This window comes from Falco naumanni, chromosome 4, assembly GCF_017639655.2.
Source record: "Falco naumanni isolate bFalNau1 chromosome 4, bFalNau1.pat, whole genome shotgun sequence".
In the NCBI taxonomy this organism is placed as follows: Eukaryota; Metazoa; Chordata; class Aves; order Falconiformes; family Falconidae; genus Falco; species Falco naumanni.
This window is the reverse complement of record NC_054057.1, coordinates 107354078-107376147: the sequence shown is the minus strand read 5'-3', so window position 1 is coordinate 107376147 and position 22070 is coordinate 107354078. Positions and strand designations below refer to the sequence as shown.

The 22070-nt window shown below is 42.4% G+C and overlaps 1 protein-coding gene across 6 annotated transcripts in view; it reads right to left on the bottom strand.

Annotated features, from left to right (window-relative positions):
- The window catches only part of BICD2 (BICD cargo adaptor 2), a 98312-nt gene that overhangs the window by 41974 nt on the left and 34268 nt on the right, over positions 1-22070 (bottom strand). For all 6 annotated transcript variants that reach the window (XM_040591443.1, XM_040591440.1, XM_040591441.1 and 3 more), the window contains exon 2: positions 6249-6461. In XM_040591443.1, coding sequence (XP_040447377.1) covers positions 6249-6461 — 213 coding nt within the window. The remainder of the gene's footprint in view (positions 1-6248; positions 6462-22070) is intronic.

Genomic DNA, 22070 nt, shown 5'->3' with positions numbered 1-22070 from the left:
CATATTCTGCAACGAAAAGATTACTTTTTTGTTTTAGCTCCTTCAACTAAAGGAGCTCGATCCTTGCTCTGTCAACATCCCATCCCAGTCCTTTGTTTTCATCTTTCTCTAGATCAACAAACCTGCTCCTGTTTCTTTAGTGACCATGATGAGTTTCTCTCTCAACTCACTGCCCCCATGGGGTCTCTGACGCTCTGTACCTCCTAGAGGCCATGTTTCTACAAAACCCTTATTTACACCTTCCTTCAGTGTGACCAAAACTCTTACACTGCCAAAACTTCAAGCTCTGTGCCTCCACAACAACCAATTCTACCACTAACTTTCAGAGCATTTCAGTCTCCTTCACTCTAATTAAGCCAAATATTATCACTACAGTCATCTTCCTTTCCCGTGCTCCAAGTCATATTCTCCATGAAAAATGTGCCTTCTCCTCACTTTCTGCCTTTGACACCTTTCCAATGCCATTCACACCTCTGACCACCTTTTCCATTCTTCACACTTCTGCTTCCAAAATCTCCATATCCTCCTCTAATACTCTCCTTTCTGATGGGAAAGAACTAGAATCAAGTAATTTTTTCTTCTTTTCTTCTCCAAGATTCTTATAATGAAAGACAATGTACCTTTCAGCACTCTCCCGTCTCTAACCTGCTCCCCTATACGTGCAGCATTAAGATTAGGCGTGATGCAGAAGGGGAAAGGTGGTTTACACCATGCAAGCGTGTACAGAAGCACGCAGTGTTCTACAAGCATATTTTTGCTATATGATTAACATTACCTCAAGTTTCTTTGACTTTTGCAATATGTTCAGAAATATTATAGCAATAACATGAAGAAATACAGATGATTTTGTTGCATCAAAAATGTATCCCCCCTTCCTCCATTTATTTAAAAAGGGAATAACGAGCCCTCTTGATTTGATACAGAAATACGGGTCTGACTACATGAACCATAGGACTTCAAACCTAGAATACACTGTAATAAGCTAGGCAAACGCAATAAAACGTTGTTTCCACTTACTCTCTGCTACAATAAAACCCAAGCCGCCTTTAAGCTCCTGACACATGGCTTTATGGCTCCTGATAAAGCTTGTAGAGAACACAGAACACGGAGGCTTTCCTTCCTGGGTTGCAGTGGAGATCTCTCGTGTAATTTCCTGCACAGGTTACTAGTGTGTTCAAGAGGCAGAAACAGAAAGCAACATGAAAAACCATTCAGCTTCTTAGCTATAAATCCTGGTGGAAAAGAGAAGTGTCATCATAGGTTTAGGAATACTCTTCCTTCACTGATGTTGTTAAGTAAACCTGGAGAACTTCAGCAATCAGATTACTGTGTATTTATAGAAGAACAGTCAGCCAACATTGCTCTGAGCAGACAAGGTTACATTTAACAAGCAACTTAACGGCCTATCATGGTGAAAACACTGGCTCCAAAAAATAAACAATTGCTAGCCATTAAAACAGTCAGATATTGTGAACAGACTGTGTCTGAGACTTTCCAGCAATGTCTCGCCCACTTCTGTTCACCTATTTTAATTGCAAGGCCCAGAAAGCTGGTAACAAACACCTGTAACATCGCGATGTCCAAGGATACGGAGAGATGACTGCAAGCCACTGCATCACTGTCTGTGTGAGGCAGTCGTGGTGGAAGAGGCCACACCTAATACCGCCCATCTTACGTGTCCAGCGACTGAAGATCAGCTTCCACTTGAAGCTGTTCTGATCAGAGCGCTGGCAATTACCTGTGTGCCTTTTAGCGAAGCGTTCGGCTACCCACAACCAGAGACCAAGTTCTAGGTCTTCACTGAAGAATAAAGATGTCAGGGCTGGTTGATGAGGGGTTTTTTTTAGGTTTACTCCGAGAGTATGGATGAGCTTCATAAGCTGTAAACTTCGCTAAGGAAATTATTTACAGGATTTGACTAGAGCATGAGAGTTGTCAGAGTAACTTGAGACTCTGGAAAAACAAACTCATGACCAGTTCCTCCAATGAGAGGCAAGGGAATAGGACAGAGGCATAAAACTGATAGATCTTTACTGAGGTCTACATGCTAGGCATGCCTTTTCTCTAGGGTTAAAGACAAACAAAAAAAATACCCGAACAGGATAAACAATTGTGTGGATGTATTCAACACAGACCTGAAAGTCCCAGCATTATCAAAAGGAAAAAAAAGAGGGAGAACGTCCACTGTGCACAGCAGGGCCAGGTTAACTGCATGGCACTCATTATCCTTCAGCTTGACACACACTCCCTTGATAAAGCCGACTAGACAACAATGCAGAACAAGAGGGTTTCCTAGAGCAAAGCTCAGAAAAACAGCTTCCATTGTACAGCCCTGGAGGAATAAAATCACTTGTATGTTGCTGATAACATCTGAGTTTTTTAAAACATGTTATTTAGCACATATTATATTGTACCACGTCACGTCAGCTATTTCTCATAGCGTATAAAAGCACATACATTAAACTAGATTTCCTTCTTTAGCTTATATAATCAGACCATCTTTTACTTCCCTGGGAAAGAACCACTTATTTATTTTTCAGCTTCTCTATACTGGGCATGGCTATCTCATGACTTCACAGCCAAATCACCCTACGAAATCTGTTTTGGTGCCACTAAAACACAGGAAAGATGAAAGAATATTAAAAAGGAATAGCAATTAGCAATTACTCAGGAGCAATTACTCCTTCCAGTGACTCCTCCAGGACACAGAAGGTGCTGAGCTAGCTAATGACAGCAGTAAAACTCATAATTGGTAACCACCCTGTCAGCCTGTCTCAACAGGCCAGAGTTAGATAATTCAACTGAAAGCGTTAAAACCACTTGCATCTGCTACAGCAACTCCAGGTGTACCCAATGTCACTTTTTCTCCTTCCAAAAACAACTCACTGCTTCTGTGCAAGTGTCCTGAGAAGACACCAAAGGAATGATGGCATCTTAAACACACAGTCTTGAATGTGCTTCCAAGTGATGCAGAGCTGCTGCATGACGCACTCAACCATCTTCTTGCGCTACTACTGAGGACTGAACAGATTTTTTTCAAAAAAGCCCCATCAACAGTAAAAATCTGTGTCTATCAGATAACTATAAAACAGTAAATTCAAAAATTTTGCAGCCAGCCCTGACAAGCAAATCTCCCTTAAACATAAAGCAGAGATTCAGCTTCGGTTGATTTCCTGAGGATTTGGATATGGTGGGGGTTTTTTGTTTCTTTTTTTGTTTCATTGTGGGTTTGTTTCATTGTGGTGGGTTTTTTTGCTTTCAGACTCCCTTTTGGTATTGACAGGAGGACACACAGTCAAGCATTTTCCACATCCTTCCTCTTATCTGGATCAAATCCAGTATGGCTGCAATGGGAGTAGTTTCCTGCTCCCCCAGACATCTTGCAAGTCAGTTCTCTGGACAGGTAGTAATACAGGACTTCCAAAATGCACACTATGAAGACTATATCTGCCTACAAACATTCTCTACAACAAGACGGAGAAGAGCCACAGTATTTTTTTCTTTCATCAGCAGTCAGAAAAAATGCAGGAAGGAATTTTCACGACGTCTCTATGGTATACAACAGTAGATCATATTCCACCTTCATCCCCAACACTTTTAGACTATGGCAGCATTCTTCACAGCACGGTCTCCCTGGACTAATACCAACATAAAACAACTTACTATGAGACAGACTAAAGCTAAGCATGGCAACAGGGACTAAGCAAAACCATACCGCTCATCTTGCTCACTGGCTTTCAACGGCCACAACACATTCTCCTTGACTTCTCTCACACAACACTTTCAAATTGAATTTCCCATTGGATCTATAAATCATCACAGGAAGCCTGTGCATACCCTCCTGTTTCCACTTACCTGGACAACAGCAGCAAAATAGCAACTATTTGAACTTCTGCCACTTTCCGATGCATTACAGAAGAAAAAAGCCAAGTCTCTCAAGCTGTTCACGTTGACTTGGCTTTTTTGTGGGTCTGGAGAAGGCCAGTACCTCTGTTGACACACCTTGCTTCACAGTTCCTTACCAGTAATTATAAAGGTAATTCAAAATGCAATGCACAAGTAAGTATCTTCAGAGGAAAAGAACCCCAAACCACATATGGTCAATTGGCCCAGATGATTTCCTTTTAACGCTAAAGCTTTCGTGCCATTTCTCTTTCTCCTCCTCACCTGTTTACCCCACCACAATTTACCAGCAGCAGAAGAAACAGCCAGGCTAAAAAGAAGTAAGGAAAGAAGAACACCCACACTGAGATGACACAACAGGCAGAGAAACCCCTAACTGCAAGGTTCCAGTTATTTATCACATTAGGTATTAAATTTTATTTTTCTTTAACCGAGTTTGGTTTCCACTCAAAGTTTAAAATCTGTCATATCCAGTGAATTACTGTCAGCCTTTGTTTCTAAGCAAGTAACTAAATGCATCTTCCCCCATTCGGCAGAAGAGAGCTTAAAAAAACCCCAAAAAACAAACACATACTTTAAAAAAAATTAAAATCTTCACAGGAAACCTGACATCACACCCATTTCCTCTTCCTGCACTCTTCAGTTCTTACTAGGGCCCACCTCACACAAGCATGGTTGTGCAAAAGGGTGCGTGAGTGAGCTGGAAGGATGAAGCACAAGAAAAAACACAGCCTAAAACCTTGCAAACTGACAACTCATCTGAGGATCGTACAAAACAAAATACAGCTCCAGACAAAGGTGGCCGAAACATGGCAGTATCTAGAAGGAAAGAATCCCCTTCAGCTGCAGTGACACAGGGAGCTGGATTGCAATCTGCCCATCAGCACTGCTTTTGAGTGGCATGTGGAACCAGTTACAGACACGTAACCTTCCTCTAGGGTGGGGAGCTTTTCTTTGAAGCTGTTCTTAAAGGCCAGGAAATAAAGACGAGTTGTGTGTGTGTGCTTGCAGGGACTGGTTCCTTGCCTAAGCAGAGTGCGTGGCCCGATTCCAGTTCTGTTATCCCACAGCCAGGACCCATGCAAAGGAGAGCTTGACCGGCCTGTTTGATCACCTGTGACAGTTTGCCCCACAAATCTCCTTCTCTGTCATACCCCAAGGAGAGGTACTAGTGAACCCCCTCATCTCCACTGAAGTAAGCCACATTTCCTCACTAATTTTACCACCAAATATTATCCACGTATTTGTTACTATGTCCTAAAGAAATTAAATGAGACACTTCTGATTTTCAGCTGTGGTCACGTAGAGTATGCTGAGATTAAAACGTGGGCTCTTAGATAACCTTCCCACCCAGCACGGGAGGCCGGTCAATTACCTCAGGGCTAATGAGACTTGTACCAAATGTTTCAAAGGAAGGTGCAAGACAGCTCAAGAGTAGTAACTGCTGATTGTTTACCACATCCATCTGTGGTTTACAGTCTCTAACTTAGTCTAAATTTAAGCAATGGTTAAGAGTTATTAAAACGATCTTCTGCATCAGTGCCACAGTGACTCCTGCTGAGCTACAAATTTCATACGTAATTAAACTTAAGTTAGTTTCTCAGCAATTATTTCCCTTCGCAAATAGTCAGTTTCAATACTGAAACAAGAAAAGGTCAAAGGCCCTTTGAGGTAGTAAGTTAAGCAACCTATGACAAAGTAAAAGGCATCACTCATGAGAGAAAACACAAGACACTAAACTTTACTGTTATTCCTTTTATGCAATTCAGTGTTCTGCTACACTCCCACATTCTTAGAAGGTAGGGTGGAAAAAGTGACAAAAGGGGAAATCATGCCCCAAATATTTTGCAGCAAGAAAATCTGCATTGGGAGTGAGGCAGAAAAGGTACATTCACAGCATCTCTGTGCTTGGACTAAACAGATTCCTCTGCTTTTTAAGGCAGCAGTTCTTGGGCTGAGGGAACTGATGTGCAGTACCTACAGCAACACTGTGGCTCAGACACACAGTCACACGTCTGTCACCTGGGACACAATGCAATGATTACCGCAGAATTAGTAGGTATCTGAACAAGGCCAGAGTGAATTTGTACTAGATCAGGACCACTGTGGCCACAACAGGCTGGTTCAGTGGATGGAACCAGAAAGCTGGATTTACTGCACTGTTGAATTACAGCTTCAACTGGATGTAACACTTCACGGAAGTCTCAGAGAGACAACCCACCTTAGCAGCTGCCAGCGTTAAGCACGTATCGATCAGCTCAAGAATCTTCCTTATTTTGGTTAGACAGCACAAGCAAGCATGACTACAATGCAAGCTGTTATGCACGCTGAGCACCTTCACTCACCTCTTTCAGTTCCTGTGCAACAGAATTAAGGCGTTCATTTTCAGACTGAGTGTTGGCAAGGACGTTTCTGAGCTGCTTCAGTTCTGTCTGCAACTCCATAACCTTCTTCATGTAGTACTCTTCCTTGGTAGCCGATTCCTGAATCAAGGTCTCCTCTCTACTCTCTCCATCTGCTGCTACCTTCTTGTGGTTAGTATGGGCCTGCCCAAAAGCCTAGGACAACCAGAAAACAAATACTTCATTAGTAAATCCATAATTTTCCGTAAGTAACTTCGATTTTAAATAGTTGAAAATATTTATCCTCATATTTCTTCGACGCAAAACAGTGTAAGCTTTTCCCACACCCTCCTCTTCTGGGATCACACCTTTAAATGTTATCAAGTGGCCAACAGGGCTCTTGGAAGTAGCATGCAGCACCTAAATAGTGTTTTGTGATGCATAGGATACTCCGGTAGAACCTCAAATAAACCCTTGTAGGAGGGAAGAACAATGTCTTGACTTGAGCCTGCTATTAAAACAAGGCTTTGGTTTTCAACAAGACGACTGCAAGATGACCAGACACTTCTACGTGGGCAATATTCTCTATAGTCAGGTCAGACTTACTTTTGCAAAAACTAAATCACTGAAAACAGATCTAGTATTAGCAGCCTGTTCCACTTCTTAGGCTGGGAGCGCACTTACTCTTCCTGATGGAGCTATACCAAAGACACCTATCACCACCATCAGGTGCTCATTGCTGGTGATTACTGCCCTCTCAAACCTGCTAACCCACTGCAGCCATACGCGAGGGAGGTTAGCAGGACGAATCCATAACCAGGTTAAGCCAGCGTGGGTCATTCTGGCTGAAGTAGGTCAGCGGACACTCACCCAGCCAGCTCTGCTGCCTACTCTCCGAGACGTCATCTCTAGTAGCATGCCAGCGAGGGATTTAGAGGCATGTCACAGAGATCTAACCTCTACAGCACAGCAGGGCTGTTCCGACCTGACATTCTCATTTTTTACCTCCTCCTGCATCTTTTTTTGGAGGGGTTAATTTTGCTTGAAAACTCTACCAGGTGATGCTCCTAGCAGCAAAGTTCTCCAACACACAAGCAAGGCAGCCCATACAGGCACCCCAACTGCTACATTTAAGAAACCCGTCAGTGGCTTTCAGTAGTAGATATTATAAAACAAAGGATTTAACATTTTAAGTAGGTATGTATTTGTGACAAACACTGCCTGGAAGACAGACCAAAGTCAATGACATTAATGAATGCTATCTTTTAACTGCTGCATGTGCATGCACCACAATCCAACCCAAGATGTACTTGGAGCTTTCAGGTGCCACAGCATCTTTTGGGATGCCAGCATCCATACAGCAGCTTTTCATAGCCAACCTTAATATCAGGCATTAAGCGAGGTCAAGGACAGATCAGCATCTCGTGAAACTCCTTGTCTAGTCATGCATTACATTTTCAATTAATCATCTTCTGCTAGCTCTTCAGAAATATATTATCAGCGCAGAAAAAAAATCTGCTTTGAAGAGAAGATTCCAGTATTTTATTACTTCTATATAGAAGATCAGACACATTAATAGTACAGTAATTACTGAATACACCAGGGCCGAAACAGATGACTGAATGTGCTAGCTCTGTCTACAGTTAAAGACATCTGCATATTGCTCATATCAGACTAAATTTTATTTCAGATATGCAAGTCAGAAATACAGGAGACAAACATCCATTGAAGAAATTCTAGCCAGATTCACTGAGATGACCCAAGGGAAATTAAAAAGTGTCACATTTCAGACAGAAAGTAAAGCACCATCTGTGCAAGCCCTTGTCAAATGAGTTTTATCAAAGCAGCTTAAAAGCCTAATACCCCAAGATCTCCATAAATGTTAAAGGGATAAAAAAACATGCACATTTCTCAAATACGCTATCTTTTTTCCATAAAGAATTAAGATCCACCCTTTTACAGGCCTCCATTTACTACAGATTTCTGACACAGAGAAAGGGACTGGGCACCCATTTGCCCAGTGAAGTGGCACCATTTTCTTTGGTAGCAGGATGCCAACACAGAGCACGCTGAAGCTCAGGATACTCAAAGCCATACCTGACCAGCCAGACAGCAGAATCCAAGCATGATTCAATTGAGGAACTCAATAATACTGCTAAGAGAGAAATTATTGAGAATAATTACCAATTTTCTCTTTAAAGTTTTGATGCAAATGCTAGGCCTTGGGTTTCTTTAACAAAACTGAAAAGGTAATATAGTTTTGCAGAAGCCACTATTGACAGGGAGTATTTCAATACAGAAACTGGCACAATGGCTGAAACTGGGCTTTTTCGTTTCGTTTTATTTTAAGCCAATATCCTGTCTTCTATAGAGGCTAATGCCAGATGCTTCAGAGAAAGGTGCAAGAAACCCCATAATCTCCCGAAGTTGGGGATTGCCATAAGCCTTGAAGCAGAATGCTTAATGTAAATTTGGAAAAGCTATTAGCATATAGTTACCCATGTAAAATATCCTCTTATTTTTCATGGGTTTCTGCATTTTTGGCCTCAATGAAATCCTAAAGCAGTAAATTCTATATTTTAATTCATACTCTTACATGGCAGGTTTTTGTCAGTTTACAAGCTTTCCATGCTTTCATACAACAGAACGTATCTTTGTTCAGAGACTTGAAGGCATGTTGTTATTCCATGATCCTCTGTCAATCAGCTTCTAGAGACTTCCATCACACCCCTCTATTCCCTGGAGAAGGCATGGTGAAGTTCAGTTAAGTTACCACCACTTTTATCTTTGAGAGGCTTTTTCTATGCCCTAAGACAGTCATATTCCCTTTTTAGAAAATTACTTTTATTACAGCTTGTCCCAAATGGCATGACAAGTGGGAACTGAAGACATCAGCTCATGCAGACCAACTGCGGAAACAAGCTCATGGATCACCTCCACCAAAAGATGCTGCTATTCTTTATGGGCTCCAGTTATTTCTGCACAGCAAGGGTGTTATTTGCTCTCAACCAGCAAGCTTGTGGAGTTTCAGCAGAAACCCTATCATTAGCTGGACGGTATTACTGTCTGGGGTTGGGAAGCTGGGTTCAGAACCGTGAGTAAATGGACTCTGACACTACACAGAACACATGAAACCTTCTTAACAGATGTGGTCATCTGGACAGGCAGCCCGGAACAATTCCACCTGGGTGGATTTATAAGGGAACACTTAAAGTACCTCCCTTCTAACCAAGCTTCATTATCTCTCTTGTATGTACTTAGAAACGTCCTCATACATTCATGTTACAAGCCATTTTCATAATTGGAACAGGCTGTGTGGAATAGGAAATTTAACTTCAACAAAATTGTGCAGAATTACAGGGCAATGCAATTACCTTTCATAGCTACAGCCCAGGCCTGTTTTATATCAAGCCATTAAAAGGAAAACTGACTTTTTACTGATGTGCATGAAACTCAGACTTTCAGATACCCAGAAGTCCAGGGTCTACCCATCCACTTCTGTTTTAACATTATACAAGACACAGAAACAGAAGTCACTCTGATCTTCCTCCTCTTCCAAACCCTTTATTTCTATCCACTGAGGTACCAAAATAGGTAATAAAACTGTTCACAGTTATATCAGAATGATACTCATTAGAGTGAAATAAATGAGTTTCTGACAACTCGTTTGCACACACCTTGCTGGATGTTGAGGGCTGCAAAGCATCATGTTCTGCTGAACAGCTGCGTCAAGGAAATACAAGACGCTAATGTTAAGAGGCTATCAGTGTTCCCTTCTTCCAGATTTCCCAAGGTCAGGTCAAAAGCAAAATCAAAGAGATCATGAACCAAAATGCTATCTTGCTATTTGCTTTGCTAAATGCGCTCATCAGTACATTGGAAAGCACTTTACACTGCCGGACAACGGTATGATTAGCTTCCATCTATCTCTTCAGAAAGCTGCGTAAGAGACAGATTGAAATCCCTCCTTTGGTTTTAACGCTATGTGAACCTAATCAAAACTAACCTCCACCTGAAACACACACAACCTCAAATTCTGTACAGCCATTTCTCTCTGGACCAAGTGAACATGAACATTTCCCAGCCAAGGTGATCACGACTGTGTGGTATGAGGGCAGTGCGTCCATGCACCCTGCAAGGCAGCAAGGACCATATGCTGAGCCCCAATAAATGCACCACATCATTCCAATGTTAATTATCAGTTATTGCTGATAACCTGCTGCAAAGCTGCAGATCAACTGAAATCCTGACAAGTTTTCTCTTGTCAAGCTGCCATCCCCTACCAGCCATACATACCAGTACACTCGTCCTTCAGCCCTCCCCCCCAAATACAGTCAGGAATGCTGCCCAAAGGCTAATTAAGGCACCGTGAAGCCAATGGGAAATTTATCATAATGAGCTGATGTTTACCAAAGGAAGTATCATCAACAAAACCGCTATTAAATTAGCTTTTGTGTTTACAGCATTACTTACATCAGCAGACTCAAAGCAATCAGAAAACACATGCTATCATATGCTTAAATAGCCCAGAAAAATAAATTGCTAAACATAAAGGAGATTGCTACAAATTTAATCTTCAGCTGACGATGTCTTAAATCTCAAGAATTCAAAACTCTCCACAGTAATTACAAATGTGAAAAGGAATGTGGACAGCAAACGGATGAGGCAGACTCATCCAATAACTGAGATGTTATAACAAATGGTCAAAACCAGGTCACTTCAAATAAAGCCCAGGATCAAATTTAAAGTGCATTTAAACTGGGTTTAAAGTACCAATATCCAAAAGACAGGCTCAGTAAGAGGTGAAGTTTCCTCTAGATTTGATGATTACACAAATTCATCTGTGTATTTTGCAGGAGGAATCTGATCTCAGTTATCTTATAGATGAGCAGACAGTTTTTGCATGAAATCCATCACACTGAAGAGACTTCCATATAAAACTTCCACGCTTTGAGAAGAAAGTATTCCTTAGTCCTTGACGATCAGCATACTTCTTAACAAGATGGTTAATATTTTAAACTTAACCTTTTTGAAAAGGTTCGTTCCCTCATGCACAGATGTTCACTGATCACATGAAATGGGAAGAATCTCTCAAATGCATTTCTTGGAGAGATTCAAACGCTGTGCCTCTCTCGGGAGAGCTACTGTGATAGAGGACGTGGAAAAAAAATTTATCTCAGTCATGCTCAAAAGCAAGAGTCTAGGCCTTGTGTAAATTCCGAACAGTGCTGCCTTCTTTGCCTCTTTCTTTGGTCTGTCACTCCAGACCTCTACTTAGCCAGAAGCAGGTCCTAAAAATCATGAAATTCACCCATATTATGGTGTTATGCTTCCGTATTTTCTGGGAGTTCTTGAATTACACTGCTGAAAACAAGAGGTTCACAAACTACCTGGAGCCTGGTCAGTTTAGCACAAGACAAAACACTATCAAAAAAACAGAAGTGATGCTGGGAAGACCTCTTTCTGCAAAACCAGTACCATCTCAAATCCTCTACCAATGTCTGCCAAGAGCTGATGTCCTATGGCGCTAGCCCACATGCTGCACAGGGACCATTCCAAGCTTCAGAGGCTGCCCTGTGCTGCCTCCCTGGGCACTCCACTTCAGTCTCTACCTGCCCTCATACCCAACACCCACTCAGACCCTCCGAGACGACCTTACAGCAGAAGTCACCTCTCCTTCCTACTTGGTCAAAATGTTGGGGAAGTTCCTACGCCATGAAAGAACACAACCAAGAAAACAGGAAACAACAAAAATGTTTCAGTGAAGGAGTTTCGAAAGAAAAGTTGCTTACAAATTCATTTGTCATCTAAAACCGAACTAAAATATTCTCCATTTAAAGAAGCTGGGAGGCAGAAAAAGACAACCGCTAACACATGATCTGAAGGATTAAGAAAAATGGAGAAAAATCTTGAAGGTGCTCAGGGCTCCACAATATAAATCAACCTCTGGAGAGTATGTGTCATCCTAGAAACATTCAAGATTTGATTCCTTCAGATTAAAAAGAAAAGAAAAAAAGAAAATGTACTTCAGCTTGTAACAAACATGAAAAACTTCAAAACAAATGTATAATTATTTTATGTCTGCACAAAATTATTTTGATGGTGTAATTCCTCAGCATAAACACAAGCCAAAGTGATCTTTTGATCTTTCTAAAAAAAAATAAAAAAATCTATCCTTTATTTTTCCTTTGGTCAGCTTATCTCACATTCTTTGGCCGCTGTGTCGGAAACAGTTGAGAATTAAAAAAAAAGAAAACCCAAGCATATTCTAAAACATGCATCAGAAAACAAGGTTAGATTTTCAAAGAGATGCAGGTACAGGCTTAACCAGTTTATACATAGCCTAGAGCCAAGTACTGGGCATTGGTTACCATTCTGAGACAACCCCTCTGAGCTTGCTAATGCCTCTTCACACACAGGACAAGAAAGGATCGTTCCGTCCTTTCTGAAACAAGCTGCCTGCTGTTTCATCTCAGCTCTGAAGTACACGGTTTATTCTTTGGAAAAAATAAAAGTCACATACTGATTGCTCACCCCAGTCAGTCATGAGTTTCTAAATAGCCATCTCAGCAGCAGCGGGGGGGGGGGGGGGGGGGGGGGGGGGGGAAGCATTACAACTATCAAATGATTTTAACATCTACTCCATAAGTGCTTAAAATCTGCACTTAAATATATTCGTGAAGTGAAAGCACTTCATTTTCAAAAGTCCTAGCGAGGGTCCATAAGAAACCCCACATATAACAGGAAATTGCTTTTAAGTGAATGCTAGCCAAGAGTATTTTCAACATCGAAGTGGCTTTAACACTGTGCCCAATTTGCATCATCTGACTGAAAAACAGCTCCTAGGAGGGAGCCAGGGACACCCCATGCATCACCCCATCATCTCCCAGACAAGTTAAAGCTAGAACTTGCAAAACCAGCTCTTTTAATACACCCTCCTGGGTTAGCATGCCTCTCTTCCTCAGCATGTCAAGAATGTCAGACCTTCCTTCGATAACCACAGGTTTTGAATGTTTCTAAAATTTTCCTCTCCATCTCCAGGTAGAGAGAAGGGCAGACGCCTTGGTGAACAGGGACAGTAGGACATCTTCCAGTGAGTGACACTTATGCTGCCACATTTTCCTGCTGTGAACCCAGTTGTTTCCTTAAATGAAAACAGTTCAAGGACAAAGAAAAAGTGGGATAAGACAAAATGAAAATAAACCGTAAGATTTTTTCCCCTGGAAACAGCTCCTGCTTGCTTGCAGTTCTGGGAGCACATGGATTTATTTCCATGTTGGTGAAAACCGACACTGAGCAGAGTCTGACCAGTAGGGTTGGTTTTTTTGGTCTTGGGGGGAACTTTGCATTACAGCATTTACAAAATCCTTAGGTGCTCCACAATCACATACATCCTGTACCATACAAAGCACATGTTCACCACTGAGAAGCAGGACGCTCCTCGCAGCCAAGCTGTACACACCCACCAAGGGGAAAGAGGAATAAAATAGTGTGGGTTTGTTACTGATGCTTCACCAACCTAAAACCAAAACTGCTGTTTCTAATTAAGGATAAAGAAAGCTTGAAAAATACCACCACAGAAAATATAAATTAATTTTGGATCAAGAACATCAGAAATGGCAAAGTGGCAATACTTGAGCTTAATGTCATTACCAGGTGGGCAGAGACGGAATTCAACTCAGCTAAGGGGTCTGAGTCCTGGGCTTTGGAGACAGACTCCTACAGGCTCCAAACACAAACTCCCAGGATAGAGGGTTATGTGCAAGCAAGTGACCCTGCATCCCAGTGACAGAGATGGAGCATACGGTAATGTCACTAAAAATCAGAAAGTCATGCAAAAAGTTGCACTTCAAAAACCTTCACTAGTTTACAAATACATGTTTCAGTAGGCTTTAGCTACAAAAAGCCTTCCAAGGAAAGGTGATACTGCACGTCACAGCATCAAAACGGAGAGAGTATGTAAGAAGTAGCATCAAAAGGTAAATGGTGGCCGTCCAGCTAATGTCTGGCCTCTTGATCAATCACAGACCTGGTCAGAACTGAGGGTGCACAGCTCACCTTCCATAGGGGATAAAGGAAACAGGCACCTGTGTGGCACTTGGTGTGTCTTAACAATTTGCTGCCCAAAGCAGTAAGTCTGTCGCATTGCCAGTCCAGAACTACAGCTGCCTAGGCCAAAGGGTTCAGTAATACCGAGTATAAATACAAGATGTAAAAGGTATCACTGCTTGCAGCTGCTTATCTATCTGTAGACATATGGAAGAAATGGGAAAATAAGATTCTGAGCATAATGCTGAGAGCAGAGGATAGGCAGTGGTTTTACAGTTGCAATGCTCCAAGTTGGACAGAAACAACAAAGAAGTCAATAGGAAAATAAGACTGTGCCAAGGAGCACTAACATTGTCCCCAGATTATCTCAGATAGGGAAAAAAAACATCTAATGGAAAGCCTTTACATACCAATCAGGATGAGGGACTCAGAAGGAGCCTCACAAATGAAATTACCTGAAACTTCTGGGGACAAAACAACACTGTCGTTTTTGGATTCATATTATTTTTCTAAATCTTGGGTAACTGGATGCATTTGTTACTAATAAAAGTTCACATTTCCCTTCTTTTATAGTGTGTGTAATAGTAATAATGCCTGGCCCCTATCATCCCCCACCGACAGGCAGGGTGCTACCTCTAGCAGTCCTGGTTTTTCAAACCACCTTCATGGACATGCATTACCAACAGCATCCAGATTACAAACCATCCAGCACCTACAAGCTCCAGCTTGCTTTAAGCATGACAAAACTCTCACGTTGCAGTTTTCAACATTATATACTTCAGAGGCCAAGACGTAATTTTCCCTACTATAGGGAGCCTAAACCTGGAGGTGCCCAACCTTCCTTCGTTCCCCAGACTGCGGTTTGAGCCTTCTCCTTTGTACTATAGGTTATTTTGCTGTCTTGAGGAGTCAGATTGCTTTACTCACATAAATATGGAACTAGGAAAGCAGATACAGTTTTATGCTGTCTGCTTATCACAGATTCCCAGCCATCCATAATGCCTGGTATACAAGTTCTGGGTAAGATCAACAGCATATAAAATCATTAAGGCTCTGGCAGATATTTCTTGCTATTTATATTGAATTTTGAGGATGGTTCTTGGCTTAATCCACAAACCTGGTATGATAACAAAAAAAAAGACAAAGAGATACTTTTTTTTTTTTTTTTTTTTGGGGGGGGGGGGGGAGGTCAAAGATCAAGTTTCCAATCACGTCAGTTATCTGTAACTAAAAAAATCAATCAGTGAAAACAAAACTACCACTGCAATGGGAAAGAAAAAGATATGCTAACTTCAAGTGAATGCTTAACCACAAATCCTTCAATTGAAGGACAGTCAAGATGTCAGCAATATATCTGCAATAAACCAATAAACATTTTGTATCTAGCTTGGAATGAGTTATGTGCACTTCTGAAGTGACTACATCACTTGTAGTATCTATATCTGTATCACAGGTATCAAATGCGTATCAAAAACCCCACAAGTATTTCAATAAAAATATAAAGAATAAACCATAGTACATGGCAACAGGACAAAAATCAGATCACTGGAATGAAAATACCAGCAAGATATTAGCCATTTTTGCACATAAAACACAGTAACAACGTGCAAGTGCAGAAGCAAGGGTCAAGACATTTTGGAAAAGCTGTTAAAAGTTCAGGTTTTAGGGTTTAAGATGGTCTCTGGCCGTTAGGGATTGCTACCTTGTGCTGGCAGCATAATTCTGCATGTTCCTAATGCCTTTTTTTCAGATGCTGGTCACTGGCAGAAACATGCTGGACTGAAGAGAGGACAAGACCTGGTTCAATATGGCAATTTACTCATACTCACTCACCCCCTCCCACACTCAACAGCAACCTTGGCTATTTTGTCAGTCACCAGATGCTCTTCAAATCTCATACACAAGTGCCATGCAAATAAAAAACACCAACCAAACCCACAATAAGCACGAGAGAGCACAAGAGGAGAGAGGCTTGTATCAAGCTACCCTGCTGGCAAACAGGCCCATGGTGACAACAGCCACTGAACGGCATCGTCCTCACAACAAGTCTACCGCTCAGTCCCCACCTCTACCCAGCCTCTAGCCCCCTCTGCCCCTTCCCCCCTTTTTGTGATTTGGGGGGTCGGGTATCTGTGGGGGCAGTTTTACCTTCAGAAGTGCAGACTGAAGCTTTTCTGAAGAGTTGTGTATAAACCCAACTTGCAATTTTCATTTAAATATGCCTCTCAATCTTATTCCAAAAAGCACTCCTCACCAGGAGAGCTGGCCAGGTAACAGAAAACTACAATTACTTTGGCAAACTCAAACGGTACCATGCGATAGATACTGGTATTCTCTTCCCCCTATGCGACAATCTCACATTTTCATATTTTGCTCCTAGCCAACCTCATTTTAATTATCAATATATCTCATCAACATTAAGCTAATCAGGACATGTTAGTATGCATCAGAAGATTAATTAGCACTAAAAGCCACTCAAATTTTTGTTCGTGTTTCTGCACTGTCAGTCTGAATTTAATTACAAAATTTTATCACCAGTTCAGCTCCTAATTCTTTCTGCTTATCAGATTCAAAACAAAATATATTTTCCATGGCTTCACCAAGCATTGCAAATTTTTCATAACAACAAATTTATAATGACCATAATGGTCTAAAATAGTGACAGCAAAGTGCACAAACATATTCTGAAGAGATTGACACCTCTCTACAGGGAGCAAGGAATTTAATAAAAGGAGGTATATTCCTCTTGTGCATTGCATTCATCTATTTTCATTTTAAACTTTCTTGTAAAGTGGCCATTCATGCGTTCCTCAGTAAACAGAGCAGCGCTTTGATTAACAGTTTCTCAGCAAAGTCCTTAAATGAGTAAGTACACTAGATATGTATCAGAAGCCTAAAGCTGCAGTGACACAAGCATTTTCATGTGCTCCCATAAACACCATAATCCTTTGAGCATGTCCTAATCCTGCACTCCCACTGACGGAGTCCCTCTCTGTTCCTACCTCCTTTGGCTGGGTGACCGGGCTGGCAGCAGCACTGGCATGACAGAGGGAATGGATGGAGGTGCACGAACTGGGGCCAGAAGACAGTCATCCCTCCCGCCAGCAGCAGCCAGCTCAGCTGCACCACTAAGACTTAAGTCCTTAATGGCAGCAAGGCCACTGAACTCCTTCCCATTCCTCCTAAATCACTCCAGTACCTTTAACTGGAGCCTCGCTTCATCTCACAGACCTCAGCAGCACCAGGGAAGCTGCAGCCCGAACAGAACAGGCACTTTGTGCCATTATATCACTAGAAGAAAGCACCCTACGGGTGCTTTTAAGAGTCTGGAATTTGAGAGGAAAAAAGAAAACCTCCACCCCCAAAATATGAGGTTTTGAGACACAATACAAGGTTCAGACGACTTGTGGTCTTGTGCTGCATGAATTACTCCCACGCAGACTCCTATTTGTTCTCCTCAGGTACAAGGACAGCGTGGCAGAAGAGAAGTCAGTGGTACACTTGCCGTGTCCCAAACCCCCAGCAGGCCAGAAGGGATGCTCTGGCAATGCCAGGGGACAGGCCAGGAGGGCAAAAGGCTGGCAGTGGTGTGATCAAGCTTCAGCGCTCTTTTGCTTGCATCTGAGCTGAACCACTGGGATCATCAGACTTACACGAGATGTAATAGGTCTCAGGTTCAGCAGGAAAAATGCAAATGCCTTAGAAGATCACAAGGTTTTCCCTGACAGATTAGAGGGACATTCCACAGATGATTTAGAGGGATGATTTTTTTTTTTCCTTCCTAAATGGTAAACACACACTAGAGCCTATATTTAGAATATATTGCTTCGGTGCACTGCCACTAGGATGAAAAGATTTGATGATAAAAGTCTAATTTAGCCTGTCGGCTTAGTTAGCTGGACACTTAAACTGCATTAACTTGCACGCTCTGGAGGGCTACGTGCAATTGTGCCAAAATCAATAGCTAAGCAGCAACTCTACATATTGTTACAAGAGCTTGTGGCCAGATGTTGGCCATACCGGACACAGCTGGGAAGGGGCTGTAGCCTCCTCTCCTCCTTCAATAAATTTGCCTTTGATAATTGAGGAAAGAGAGGAAAGAGAGGAAAGAAAGAGAGGAAAGAGAGGAAAGAAAGAGAGGAAAGAGAGGAAAGAAAGAGAGGAAAGAGAGGAAAGAAAGAGAGGAAAGAGAGGAAAGAAAGAGAGGAAAGAGAGGAAAGAAAGAGAGGAAAGAGAGGAAAGAAAGAGAGGAAAGAAAGAGAGGAAAGAGAGGAAAGAAAGAGAGGAAAGAGGATCGAGAGATAAAACACTGGCTAAATGAAGGCAGTAGAAATGGCTCGGAGCACTGCAGGAGACACTCCACTTAAAATCACCAGCACTTCCCTGTTCGCAGGCATGAGTGCTCCATTTCCATTGCTTTTGCGTCGTGATACATAGAATCCTCTTACAGCATGAAGCAAGGGGTCTAGAGGCTCCAACAGGATTACAGAAACTGAGAGTTTGGCTTCAGGTGTGGAAATTGCTGAAGCAGCTAAGAATCAGTTTGCTTCCGAAGTGAATTCATCTGAGGAGTTGTTAACGTGACAGTTCCTGAATCAGGAGATTTAGAAACACACACAAGACCCAGCATGAGGGTGCACATCATGACAGCATCAGTTTCTCCCAGCACCCTAACCCTCGCCCTTCCTTATCTGTCCATGCAGATCGCTGCTCAGCCCTGACAAAGCTGCTCCTCTGCCCTCTCTCTTCTCATCAATGCTAGCAGCCTCACCAGTGAGTCAATCTGGAAATCATCCTTAGCCATTTCAATTCTTGCCCTTGGCTCCCTCATTCAGCAACAAAGCTAGGACTGATTAGCTAGCGAATCGTTAGAATCGGGATCACCCTAATAGGCACAGGCAAATCAGAGAGCAAGAAATAAGCAAGGGCAGGCAGCAGCACTGAAGGCACAACCTTTTCCTAAAACATTCCTCCCCCCATACAGACATTCAAGCTGACAGCTGCTTGGAGAAAAATAAATTAAACCTAAACCCACAATGCAAAATTTATGAGGGGCGGGGGGGGGGGGGGGGGGGCGGGGGGGGGGGGGCGGCACGGAGATAGTGAAGATTGCATTGCAGGACAACCCACTCATGCTTTTCCTGTGTTTTTAGGCAAAAAGAGTGTATTACTTCAGGACTAGAAAAATGCTGTTTTATGATCTTTTTCCCTGGAAAAAGAAACAAACAATTTCTTTGGACACTTGTAGCTGTGCTCTTTTGGCACTGATTCCTCACTAGTCTCAGATATTCAAATTGCTTCCTTCATTTCAAAGTTTTCATTATATGGACACCTGCCCACCTCAAAACCATCCCTTTGTTTCCTAAATGCCCCACACCAGGCATGAAGTAGCAAGTATTTCTGGACACCCTTGACCCAAGGTGAAATTTCTTGGGCTGTCCCATCCCATTACCCCACTGTCAAGTTAAAATTTGAAGCAGCTTCTACCCTCTTCATGGGACAGAGATATAAAATGCCAATGATGGGGAAAGGTTGCTCTCTGTCATCTAAAGCATCCACTTCTCATGTCATCCCACAAAATGGCCCCACTAGCATCACAGGGGGTGGGGGGAGGTCAACAGAGCAACACTTTTGCTCAGGTGCAAAAAGAAAAACAAGCAAACAAGCATCAGCTATTTTAAACTACCCCTAGATTCACCACACGTCCTGCTCAAATTACACCCTCAGACCAGCAGGACCATGCAATCTGAAAATGTGTGAAGACCTTCCCCCTTCCCTACACCAGTTCCCAGCGTGGACCCAGAAGGCAGGCTAGCACGGCAAGCCACGCAGGACCACCACTGGGAGCAGCCACCAGCCTTGACGGCAAAGGCAACACCGCAGGCTGCGCGCGACCTGCCGCGCATCGCAAACAGATTGGCCTGCAAATGGGTCAGGCTACCGTGCACAATTCATAGGAGCTTCCCAATGATTTGTTATGATGAAGCCACGCACTGCTAGCCAATAGCTCTGCTAGGCAGAGTAAGATCAAAAAACTGGTCACCGACTCATCACACTGTACCATCCCACCCGCAACACATACAGCCCTACACAGCCTGCAAGGGACTGCATTAGGTATGACGCGTGCTAAACCGAGCGGGAAGTAATGAAACACTTTTTAAGAAAACGCTTTTGCATTTCATGCAAGGTAAGAGACTTCAGGAGCATTAAGTGTCCCTGAGATGGCACAGGGAAGAAAACCATGATAGCTGAAGTTAAATTCATGCTGCAGACTTTAGTACCACAGGTCTGTTTCTTGAGAGAAGACCTGCATGATCAAGGCTTGGCATGAAGCTACCAAAGGGTCTCCATTTACTGTAACAAACACACGTAACACTAAGTAACGATTTACACATGTCTCGGATTTCTGCTGCTCTCAGGAGCTGCTGGAACACGTAAAGTGACAAGCAATTTACTGAGGCTTTGTATGTTACCTATAAAATTTCTACACTCTTTCTCATCCTGAAGAATTCAACTCTCACAGAAAAGAAGTGTTACAGCCCTTTTTTCATGAGGGAAACTGACACAGAAAGAGGTTAAAGGCCTTATCCAAGGTTAACATGAGAGAAGGAATAAACCCAAAGGCTGCAGAGTCTCCAAGACCAGGCAACCTTCACTACTCTGCCTCCCTACAAGTCAATACATGCACTGACGGCAGCAACCAGCCATCCTGCCCATGCCGAGTCACCACAGCACTGAACAGTGCGCAAGATGCAGAAAAGGTGATCTATATTAGGGTACCTGTGAGGAAGTATCAAAACAGATGTCTTCAAAATTAAATCTATACACTTCAAAAACAAAACAAAAAACCCACAAAAAAACCCACAAAAACAAACAAAAAAAAAAAAAAACACGGGGGGGGGGGGGGGAAGGAGTCCCCTGATCTGACAACAATAGTAGTAACACACAATGTACATGGCAATGCAAATTTGGATACAAACCAAAAAAGTCCTTTCCAAAAGAGCTTGATAAAGGGGGGGGGGGGGGGGAGGGGGGGGGGACACCACCAAGGAAAAAAAAACCCCAAATATTTCTTCCTATACACACTGTCCCTGTGTGACCTAGTTCAGTCATATCTTATTTGCTTTGGGGGCCTTTTTTTTTGGCCTTCCTTGTTCATCTAAATCTTATGCTGAAGAACAAAGAATTAGAGAATGATTCCAGGAGGACGATTTCTTTTTAGAGGTCAAAAGGCTGCTCAATAATGTGACAACTCCGTCTTGCATAAAACAAGACCCCCAACACAAATCTAACCCCAAATTAGCACAGGTACAAAGATCTACACTGGAAAAGGAAAGTGAGCCAAAAGGCACCGAGAGAAAAATCCTCCCATGCTGGTCACGCTGTGTGCTCAGGTACTGCCTTTTCCCAACCTGGTCTGTTGCAGGCACAGAGTAAACCCACAAGCTTCATCTGTTCTGCCTGAAAACAAATTTTCTTGTCCTCATCCCAACTTCATCCCTCCCAAAGGTTAAAAGAAAGCATGTCTCAGAAAAAATAAAGAAGAAAAAAGAAAAAACAACCAACCAAAAAACCCCACCCTTCCTCATAAAACTGTGTGCTAATATTAAACGTGGAATCTAATTTTTGCAATTGCTTCCCTTCAGACAGTCTTTGTTAAGTAAGAAAGTTAAGTTTTAACAACTACGAATCTCCAGGAGACTGGTTTTATTCCCAGCTCTTCAGTAAACATCCCCGTATGACTGTTTGGACAACCGTTTCGTGACTTCCTGCTTC